The following is a 12,148-nucleotide window of genomic DNA, read 5'->3' as shown; positions in this document are numbered from 1 at the left end:
GTAGAAATATCCCAATAACACAATATTTGAATCTTATGTATATTAGTACTTTAATCTGACATTAGTTGCTGTCATTTACTGATAATTATTAAGATGAAAGTTCAAAATAGGGGAGCTTGCTTGGCTCTTGAAATTAAGTTCTGTTAAATTTTATCAAAATATTAACTGACAGAATTTGTTGTATATAAGAACTGCCATGTGTAAATAGTTGTTATATGATAAGATGATAGATATTATGATTTATCTAATAACCTGCTAAATTTCTTACATAGACTTGTCTAACTTCCATTTTTGGAACTGTCCATTATCAATTCTAGGGATATCAAGTTTAAAAGATTTGAAGTTTAGTCAGTCACCAGTATATGGCCTGGTCAGACTGCAGGGATGTGAAGGCTGGTCTGGCTCTATACTGATGATAATGACTAATCACTATCAGTTCTCCAGCAGGCTCAAAGTTCTGATTTAACTTAAAGACACATTATGCCTCATAGAAAAAATAAATTTTTACTTCTTTAGAAAGTGTAAACATGAATTTTATAATATTTAAATAATGCTTTTAGAGAATGTTAGATGCTTGTTACCTGAAGAAAGTAGGGATAAAATAACTTGTCATAAAAGTAGCAAAATGGAAACAAGCAAATTCGTTGAATTTATATCCCCCGCCGAGTACTGGTTATTATTAACACAACAACTGAAGACATAAGGCTTTATTTATATATTAATCATGGCATAAACTGTAATATTCTTTGAACTTGAAGCCTTGTACCTTCAAACAAGAAGAAGTTTTCACTATATACATATAAGGAAAATCTATGACCCCCTGGAGTGGGGCCAATTTTGACCCCAGGGCTAAAATTTGAACAATTTTGGTAGAGGACCTATAGGTTATATCATATACCAAATATCAAAGCTCTAGGCCTTGTACTTTCAGACAAGATTTTTTAATTTTGCATTTTTGAAACTCCTTTTCTGGCCCTGTGACCTACTTATGCAACAGACCGGATCCATTTGATCAACTTTGGCAGGGGACCACCCTAGGATCATTCCTGTAAAGTTTGGTTGCTGTGCAGTCATTTGTTTCTGAGGAGATGTTGTTTAAAGAAATTGCTGACTACGCACGACAACGGACGGTGGGGGATCACAATAGCTCACCTAGATGTAAAAACATCTTAATCTCCAGACTTCATTGCCATTTTCAAGGCATCAAGAAGGGATCTCACAATTTTCAAATAAGTTGAAAATTGCAAAATTTTACTAAGTCAAGGGCAATAACTCTAAAAATAGTAAAAATATCCGGACGAAAATACCCAGGTGCACAACTACACATACTGATCAACATTCCTGTAAAGTTTCATGACTCTAGGTCAAATACTTTTTGAGTTACATGCGACACAAGTTGAAAATTACAAAATTTTACTAAGTCAAGGGCAATAACTCTAAAAATACTAAAAATATCCAGATGAAAATACCCAGGTGCACAACTTCACATGCTGATGAACATTCCCATAAAGTTTCGTTGAATTCCAGCCATTAGTTGCAGAGAACTACTCCGGAAACGAAATTCGGACGTTTTACTAAGTCAAGGGCAATAACTCTAAAAATACTAAAAATATTCAGACGAAAATACCCAGGTGCACAACTTCACATGCTGATCAACATTCCCATAAAGTTTCGTTGAATTCCAGCCATTAGTTGCAGAGAACTACTCCGGAAACAAAATTCGGACGTTTTACTAAGTCAAGGGCAATAACTCTAAAAATACTAAAAATATTCAGACGAAAATACCCAGGTGCACAACTTCACATGCTGATCAACATTCCCATAAAGTTTCGTTGAATTCCAGCCATTAGTTGCAGAGAACTACTCCGGAAACAAAATTCGGACGGACGGATGGACGGACGGACGGCAGGACGGACGGACAACGCCAAAACTATATCCCCCTCCCGATTCCAACGGCGGGGGATAACAAAGAAGTATTTTGACTTCCATACAAAATACTAATGCACTATAACTGTATGTATTGCCAAAAAGCAACAGATTATTCAGGTAACTGGTAAATGATGAACTTTTTGAATACTATAAAAGTACATCAAAATTTAAAAGCTTTTGAGAAATTAAAATTAAAGCATTTCTGGGACATAATAGGCCTTTAAATACTGCTTCATATTCATATCAATACAAACAAAATAATAGATCAAGTTATTTTTTATTACAGACATATCAAAACAAATACCGATAATACAATACAACATGTAAAAAATATATTTGAAAAAAAATGTCTCGTAAGTCTTGGCGATAGGGATGCAATAAATATGAGAGTGTTTGTGAAGCATATTCTTCATTGTTTTATAAACATACAGCTGGTTCATTTATATAGAAATGATCTTAGTAAAATGTTACTCTATTATTTCAAGATCATTTAGATCATAATAAGTTTATACAAATGTATTTTAGTTTGATTGTGTTTGAAGCAATGAGTATATGCTTATTGAAACACCCTTGAATCAGTTCCTGGAACAAACCAGTACTAAGCAATAAGTGTACAGTTTCTTGCTCATGGAAACAACAGTTTGCCCCTGCCAGGGTTTGAACCCACGTAGTCAGCAATGTTTAGGTTTTCCATATGATGCATTTATCACTCGGCCACGTGGCCAGTATAATTATTTAAGAAAACATTTTTGCAATTCCCAAAGTAAGACTTGACAAAAAACATAACCTCTCCAGAGCAACACCTCTCTGCAACAACCAAAATATTTGTCTCCAATAGTGTGTTGAGTCTGCAGAGGTGGTATAGTAATCTTCAAACTCATTTCATTTGATAACGTATTTGCAATGGCCCCATAACTTGAACAACTTATTTCTATGCTGGGATAATACAAAGGTTATTTTTCTTTCTTATATATATTGAAAGTTAAAAGTGATTTATACATTAACTTCAATTAACTTACAAAAATAGTGAAAGTTTGGTTCACATAATTATCTGGTAGGAAAACATAACATATGTTGTGGTCATTGGTTAAAAAAAGTACAGAAATGTTCACTTCTTTAACTAAGTTTTACTAACTGAAAGATAAATATATAAAAATAGATAAAACTTTTAAATAAAAGGGTTTTAGATTTAAAACTTTGGGAAACTGCCATATGAAGTCATGGATACATCAGTTAGTACAGAATGGCAATGTAAACAAACATATTAACAAATTTGTTTCTGCTAACAACAACAACAACAGGAAGCGAGAAACTGCAGACGGTATTGCTTGTTGCAGCAGAAGAATATCTGTTGATGCCACATATAGTATGAATGAAAACAGACTGTGAAAATATTGTACAGTGCTACAAAGTATGGTGTCCCAGTCTGCATTAAACCTGTAGCAAAGTGTGACAAAAGGTCGAAAAACAGAAATGGCGCCACTAACATAAGATATAGCACAACCATCACAATTGCAAGTTTTGTTAACGCTATTTCTTCTTTTAAACGTCTGTTCAGTATAAGGGCAGTACTGGCACTATGTTTTATGAATAAATAGTTCCGTGAAATCACAGTTTGCCTTGTTCCATAACATAATGGGAACAGCATGAAAAACAAAAGTGGTGTTGGGAGAAAGATTGTTATTGATGTTATGTACCAGTAATAAATGGCTCTATATTCCCGAATTTTCTCGTCTGTTGATTTTTTCAATGTGATGAATGTCTGTTCGTGATACAGACTTCCCTGCTGAACTACTTCATATTCCCAGTACCGAGGAAGTGCACTTATGAAACCGATTATATAAACAAGTATAACAACGATAGCAGCCTGAGTCGGAGAACAGAGTGATTGAGCTTTTCTAGAAGTTACCGTTATTGAGCGTTCTAAGCTCATTAATATGAGCAGCCATATCGTTGCAAACCAGAACCAGTCCCGACTAATAACAGCGTATTTCTGCACCCAAACAAAATAATCTGTATACCCAACATAATGTTGCACATTGTAAACGATCGTTGAAACAACAAAAAGTACACTTGCTATTGAAAGTCCTAGTAAATACGTATCCATAGAAGTTCTGAATTGTTTAGAAAGCACCGCTATATTCACAATATTGCCTAACAGGCAGAAAACCAAAATAATTGGAAGGGCAACATAGCAGACGTAATTTGATACTTCCATCCAATGTTCCATTGTATTTGTTGTGTTTTCATGAAAACTGTAGCACAGTTGATGTGGGGTAATACATTCTCTAGGCGGGAGCAATATAAGCATTTTGTCCCGCTGTTTAGCAGCCCGAAATGCTCCATCCATCTTTGCATCAGTTTTCAAATTGAAGTCTCTGTAGAATTTATTCAGTAAGTTAAAGAAATCCTCTGAGTGTTGTTTTAGTTATTATATTTCCATATATTTATATATACTTTTTTTATTGTTTCTTATTGTTTTCTTATGTTTCCTTTTTTATCCATACACTATTTTTTTACAGAAATTAGTCAAGGCCTCTAATTAAAGAAAATTCTTTTGGCTTAAGAGACAACAGAATTGTAGCTTAGAGAATATCGTGTCCAAGTTTAAGGGTATTGATCACATGGCAGTTGAGAATTTGCGCTTCTGGATATTCATAAGAATTTTGATCTGCTGTCATAAAACTATCTGCAATGGAAATAAACTCAGTTTAGACATAAAATTATGCATGACAAACTATTTATTATCGAAAGACAGAGCTGAATCAAATGTCTCCCAAATGATTGTAAAGAAGTAAGGCTCCTGAAAGAAATAGAATAAATGATGACATGGTGAACGACAACATTTGATTGGTTAATTTCAGTCTGTCTGCTATGAGACTGGTCATCTTTTACTCATCTCTGACCATGCCATATAGGTAAAAAATCTCAAAATGTTTGTACACCAGTCATCAATAATAGTTTTTGTTGCTCTCAAATATTTTGTGACAATCATTGCTTTACTGAAATATATACTAGAACTTCTTGACTATTTACAGCATCCTAGGTTAAATGGTGTATTTTTTAGTTTGCCTGTTTTTGAGGAAAAAGTCAAGTTTTTATGATTGCTGGGTCATCATCGATTGTCTTGTGCAAAATCTTTGATGTAGCCCATCTTTCAAATTTTTTTACAGGTATTGATATGAAACTTCAAAATGGAATACTTGCTTATCATGACAAAAGGCAGTTGTAAGACAAGGGGCATAGTTCTGAAAAGAATAGTTTTGGTTCCTTTTTACTTAGATTTTTTGTCAAAAGTGATTATTCAACAGTCAAGCATTAACACTGCATGTGGTGCTCTGGTTGCTTTAAAAAAATTAAAAAATTGAAATTGCAGTGTAATGATTGGACTTAATAATAGAATTCTAAAACACTTTACAGGTCAAACACCTATCTCAGATCAATACTTTATCACAGATATACATGTACTTCACTTTAAAAAAAACAACCAAACTATAGTATCATAATTAATTTTATTGAAATAATATTTGCTAGTTTGATAACACCAGCTATAGTGTTAGGTATTTTTACTTAAAGCATAAAGCACTTTTGTAAACTGAGAGAATAAACTGTTTCATTTAATCACTGCTAACCTGACATACAATGATCTAGTATAGTTATTAGATTTCTTGTCTATTTCTTCCCCTTAAATGCTTATATAATATTGTCTGGAAAACAGTGATATTGATATGAAACATTGTGTTGAAAAATAACAACATAGATGAGAAATGAGGCTAGACTATAGTAATATAAACACTTTATTTTAATGAGGATTTAAGCTGTTTGGTATTTAGACTAATATTTAGGTTTTAATGGAGTTCCTGATTTTTTTAATTCTATTTAAGTGTTACAGCTCTGTCTCTTTACCTGGTTGTATTTGTAGAGCATGATGTCCTGCTTTGAAATATTGTTTGAGGGATTACAGTTTATAATATTATAAAAATTAACTGTAAACAGTTTAGAGCTTATTATGCCCCCACTAAAAGGGAAGAGGCGAGGGCATATAGATCTACTTTTGTCTGACCGTCTGCTGTCCAACTGTCACGCTGTCTGTCCGTAGATGGGCCAAACATTGGATGTGTCACATATTTCTAGTTGTTAATGTTTTCAAAATAAAAAATCACCTCAGAAATATTCTCTATCAAAGCAAAAACCATAAAACTGCAATTTAACATTATTATACCAGTATTAATTGAACACTTATTTCTTCCGTATTAATTTATTATTTATTTCTTCAGTTTAATATCACAGGCCTGTAGACTAGACATTTAGAATCATTTAATGTTGTCAAACACTTTATAGAAAATAAACATCTCACAATTACATAAAAGTCAACACTATTTTAAACTGTCCCTGGAGGTTGCCCTTGTCCCTACAATCACAAAAGCTGGGAGAGTTTCTAACGTTATAATCATTACTTCCTAATTGGGAACCAGTGCTGATAAATAATGCAAAGCAATTCAGTTCTTTGCCTGGTATGAGGCTTCTAGATTGTAATTTTGTGTTCAAATTTGTTTTATATCAAGATTACTTCGTGTTTCTTTTTTTTCTGTCAGAAAGTTTCAGCGGAAAATTTGCATTACTAAAGTGACATTTACAGTCTCTGGAAATTACATTTATTGGTTGAATTAAGAAGGATGAAAATTTGTAATGTTTATACAAAGTGATGTTTTGAAAAGATTTTGGAGGAAAAATAATTTTAGCATTAAAGCTTGGTTCATAATGGCATCTAAGATAGTTTTTATTTAAAGTCTAGAGACTATTGTGCTATTTGGGGCTTTTATGATGTCACTTACTGAATTATAGATAACTTTATTTATAGAAATGTATACCAGTATTGGGAACAAATACTGAATTCAATTTAGAACACTTTGTTATACCAAAATCCAGTATATTCAAATATTGGATTTATGGAATTTCCTCCTTTTATCCTAGTTGATTTTTCAAGTATTTTAGCATTCAAACATTTATTCCCATCTCTGCAGTATTAAAAAATACTGTATATTAGTGAGGAACCTGAAAAATGCTAAATGTTTATATATAACAACCAAAGTTAGCAAAAGTCATCTTTACTGTTTCGGCACCATATTACCTTAACTGTGTTGTTGCACCATAAAACCAAACACTAACACACACTCTATACATGTGCCCTAGGGTTAGGGTACCAGTTTGCTATTCAGTCAGTAGAAATTTTCCCTAAAAAAGATGATTTATCTAGTCCAGATTGAAAGATTTAAAGATTGAAATTTTATTACTTTAAGCAAATTAGCATGTTTCTTTTCAAGTATCATTCTTGATATTGATATTCTCAGATATTCTTTCAAATGAAGTATTAAATTATACAGCAGAATTGTTTTCATGTGTTTTACATCCTTTGCAGAGGAGTAAAGTTGCAATGATTTGTCAAAGTTCTGATGATATTGTCTAAAATAGCATTTTCTATTTCCACCAGTCTTCTAAATGGGCTCCAAGATGACATTCACTTAATTCTTGTGATTAATTTCTTGCATATTTTGTTAGAACCTTTTTTCTTTTGCTTGATTGATTGGTTACATGCATGAGCAAAAATTCTTGCACAGAAAAAAATCTGACCACATGTTGATACAGGTGAATGAGAAAGTGCTTTCCAAAATGTTTTATTTGACATTGCAAATAAAAAAGTCAGATTTCCAAAAAGTTATATTTGACATTGTAAATAAGAAAGTGGTTTAGAATTTGGCATTGCAAAAGAGAAAGTGATTTCCAAATAATAATTTGAAATTACAATTTCCCAAATATTATATTTGACAATTGGGAGAAGAAAGTGATTTCCAAATAGTTACATTTGACATTGCAAATAAGCAAGTGATTTCAATATAGTAATTTGATACCGAAAATGAGAAAACTTGTTGAATTTATTGAAACTATTGATAGAATAAATAATTAGACTAAAAACATTTTAATCTCTACTTTCAATAAAACTTTGTTTCTTTCCAAGTGGAAGAGAGTGTTTTTTTTTTCCAAGTAGAAGAATGTATCTGCCTAAGATCGGGAATGAAATATTTCAGTTAGAATTAACAGTGTTTATAAATAGTCTGCTGGTGAAATAGTGTGTGATTAATTTGTGTACAATCAGTCCTGTCATATTGTAACCGTGCCAAACCACCTTGCTCCAGTTTGGTGATTGTAAGAGCCAGATTTGTATAAGATTCCTCTAGAATCAAATGTCACAGACACAGTGTAACAATTGCTGTGTATATAAGGGAAATTTTGTAATAATTGAATTGTTTTCAGAGCAATTGAAAATTTCTATTTTAAGAATTTTGTTTATAGAGAGAAGAATAATGTAACCTTGGGTTAATATTTGATTATGTCAAAAACAGAAAGGTTGACTTAATTAGTACAGATAATATGGTCATAATAGAGTGAAAAGATTAAAGTATTATCTCTGTTCTTTATTTGTTGAATTTTATCAAAAAGCATTTGTTTAAATTATATATCGAGGGTTAACTGCAAGACTGCTTTAATTTTTTCTTAATCTTATATAAGTGAATTCAGTTTTGCAGTCAGTCCTCAAAAAGAGAGGCTGTTTTCAAGGGAAGTAAACTGAATGCTACTGTCATTAAATAGCCCTCAAGATAGTCATAAAATATTTTTGTAATTATAGTTAATTATTGTTAATAAATTTATATTTAGAGACTCAGAGAAGCTCAGTATTACAGGATATTAAAAAAAGTATTAGATAAATAAAAAATGACAATATTAAATGACATGCAATAGAGATATTTCCTCTTAAATTTACAGTGGTATATATTTCGCCAGTTCTTGATGACCCAGTCTCTTTACATCTCCTCTGTAATCAATCAATTGAGGAGACGTTAAATTGACATGGATAACCATTGCCTCAATACAATCTCTAGGGAAAATACTAAACTGATAAGATTCTACTATAGATTTATAAAATACATAACTTGTTTTATCAGATATTGTGTGGGTTATTATATAAATAAAATATCTTATATTTGTCCCCTTTAGTTGAGTAATGAGTTAACTCTGTATATAATTCAATAGGAGATAACTTGTTACTGTAACACTTAGGTGACAATATCTTTCTAAGATTTCTCTAGAAATATATGACCTTGTTTTGATTTTCCTGTAAAAGCTATCTTAATCAATTGTCTTACGATGTGGGATATTTAGATTAGACTAGAACATTCTGTAAGAACTATAACCTGTAAAATATACTATAAAAATAATTTCTTGTTTATGTTGTTTCATATTGCACAGAGGGTTTTAACAAAAATTATCAGGAATAAACAGAAAAAAAACCCTTCTATAATTGTTGATTAATTTAGTAACCATGTGTGATTATTTACTAATTTTTGCCATCTGCAAATTCTAACCTTGATCATAACGTTTTAAGTTCTTGTTCACAACAACCCTTTGGGTAGACCAGACTAAACTTGACCTTCATTCATAAATGACTTTGACCTTCAAGGTCAGGTGTCCAATTTTGCTTCATATTTTGCAGATTTTTTCTATTTTGTGCCATATTCCCTTTGACAGAATGTTACTTACATCTTTCTTTTAATTTAGGTACTTTTGGATGTTTTTTATCATGAAACAAACAACTTACGATACTGATTTCTTAAGCACTCCGTTATACTCTTTAAACGCAGATTTTTACATAAGTTAATTCTGTGTGAAAATATATTTTTTGGAATTATTTAAAGGTTTCCAGATAAAATATAGAACCCTATAGGCATGCATTCAATATCCATATGATATACAGTTGCCTAAGTGAAGCCAAGTTAATACCTCACAGAGTTAAGTTGGGACATTGGAATACATGTGGTTTTACATGGGTATGCTAATAAATTTGAACCATTGAAATTAAAACTGCATGCCTCAATAGTATCCAAAATATTTCAAGAAAACCAGACTTGAAAAAAAGGTACTAAGATTTTAAGAAAAGTAAAAAGATTTGAGTAATAGTTTACATGTTATGTGTGATAAATGGCTGACTTTGCAGTATTATAAACAATACTTCTTCTGCATAAGTACTGGTTTAGGGGTGAGTAAAAAGTACATTGTAACGGCTGGCTATTTTTGCATGTTTTTAACCATTTTTGGTTACAATTTACATGGATTGTAAGCACTATTTGCAATGCGTAAAGTTCAATTTACAATATTTTACTTTTAAATACATTTTCAAAACATTCATGAAAATTTGCATGAATCTGGAGGCATGCGTGGTACTTTAAAGGATATATCTTGAAATACCCCAAAATATTTTAATTTGATATTATGGATTACTCAAAATGATAGAAGAGGGGAAAAAGATTGAGACATATACCCTAATTTTAGTAGAGAAAACCAGTTCTATGATGACAATTATTGGTCAAGCTGTATAATTGCATGGAATTCTAGATCAGATTTTGGAAAAATGGTATAATTAGGAGATAAATTATCACTTAGTCTTTGGCCAGACACACAAAATGGTATTGGTTGATGCAGGGCCATATGTCTGACATATTAGATAATGGACATGGTAATGGATGCATTTGTTCTTGTAGGATCTCAAACTCAACTCAATGGCCTTATGGACATCCTGAGTTGCTTCGATAGATGTGATAATTGATGAGAGAAATGGTTCTTTGCTCAGAGAAAGTGATGAGATAAGGAGGAGACAAAATGTCCAGGTTTATGAGGAAATTGGAAGAAAATAGATGTAATTATCGTGCGAAGACCAAAGTTCTAAGTAAATTGAATCTTTGGGAGGTCTCTGTCCTTAGGCATTCTCTCTGGGCAGGTATTCCATTTCCTTTTTTTGATATCTCTTGAATTCTAACAAAATTTTTATCTGAATTTAAAAAAAAATGAATTTTATGTGAGTTGCAATAAGTTCAGAAAAAAATGCAACATAAATTTCTTTTACGGTACATAACTGGAGGAAATGTGACCCCTGAGCCTGCATGTGCTCATTTGAAAATGCTAAGTAAACTGTTAAATTATTTTTTGTGTTTAGAATGGATTGAGATGAAATTTTGCCGAGATTTCTTAAACTGCAGCACTTTTTTCGGAAAGTTTTATAGCATTGGCCTTAATACAGTCAAACCTGTATTCAGAAAATAACAAGTAATCTTTCTGTGGCCAAGATCAATGGGCATATCTGTGCTTTCTGATCATGATTTGTACTTGCTCTTCAGTCAGTACAAATGTATATATTTTGAAAATTTCCCTAAAAATGATGAAATGTTTTGTTCAGATCAAAAGATGGACAAGTCCATTTAAGATATTTAGCATTGTATGGGTTAAAGAAACTTCTCTGCTGGTTTGAAACTATTCAATTTGATTTAGAAACATTACATAAGTGATGGAACTGCAGAAATATATTGATTTCAAACATTGCAAAGTTTACAGTAGAATAAGAAAGAACTTCAGCGTTTGTACAAAAACTTGCAAACATTGGGGAAAACAAACTGCTATGAGTGAAACATCATACAAAACAAACAACTGTAGCATCTGATTTGTTTTCCTAACAAACAAAACTTGTTGAAAAGTGTGCCTCTATGATAATGACTGTGTTTATAAATGTGAAGATAGTGCTCAGACAAATGTCAAATTTGACAGGTAAAACTGCAGAATTTTCATGAGACAAAGTTAATTAGTAATAATATGACAAATTTTGATCTGCCAAATCAAGTTAGGATCTTAGTATAATCATTATTTTTCATAAAGCCTCTGGCTTCACATGTATACAATAGCATGTTATTCTAACACTCACTTTATCAAGCGCATTTTAAAAAACCGAAATTACGTCACTATTACGTTCCGGATGTACGGCAAATATCCACACTATCCGATCATATAGTTATTCTAGCGCTTGCACAGATAGCATGGCCGATAGGCATGGTTATTAATATTTTGTAAGTTTTGCTAGTTATTCTGTTTTAACTAGCAGATTTTTTCTTAGAATTTGTTTTTTACGCCGTGTTACGGCTTTGATATTTATATTTTTTATTTTGTAACCGTGTTACGGTAATATTTTGCGTGTTTTCAACTTTTTTCTGGGAAGCCTTTCCGGAAAAAATTTACCTCGTGTTACGAGGGTCCAAGTGTTTACGTGGTGTATCAAACCCGGTTAACCGTGTTACGGTAAGAAACTTTTTGTCTTGTTTCTTAGTTGATTTTGACGCCT

At 31.9% G+C, this 12,148-nt stretch overlaps 2 protein-coding genes across 8 annotated transcripts in view; one reads left to right on the top strand and one right to left on the bottom strand.

Annotated features, from left to right (window-relative positions):
• The window catches only part of LOC132753444 (dynein axonemal assembly factor 9-like), a 103,626-nt gene that overhangs the window by 16,580 nt on the left and 74,898 nt on the right, over window positions 1-12,148 (top strand). The gene's annotated exons all lie outside the window — the stretch shown is intronic.
• The window catches only part of LOC132753445 (FMRFamide receptor-like), a 34,056-nt gene continuing 24,098 nt past the window's right edge, over window positions 2,191-12,148 (bottom strand). For all 7 annotated transcript variants that reach the window (XM_060743922.1, XM_060743920.1, XM_060743924.1 and 4 more), the window contains exon 2: window positions 2,191-4,618. In XM_060743922.1, the coding sequence (XP_060599905.1) occupies window positions 3,212-4,279 (1,068 nt within the window). In that variant the 5' untranslated portion in view covers window positions 4,280-4,618 and the 3' untranslated portion in view covers window positions 2,191-3,211. The remainder of the gene's footprint in view (window positions 4,619-12,148) is intronic.

Source organism: Ruditapes philippinarum, unplaced genomic scaffold, assembly GCF_026571515.1.
Source record: "Ruditapes philippinarum isolate M1 unplaced genomic scaffold, ASM2657151v2 ctg4252_1_1_1_1, whole genome shotgun sequence".
NCBI classification, from domain to species: Eukaryota; Metazoa; Mollusca; class Bivalvia; order Venerida; family Veneridae; genus Ruditapes; species Ruditapes philippinarum.
This window is presented reverse-complemented; position numbering and strand designations above follow the sequence as displayed.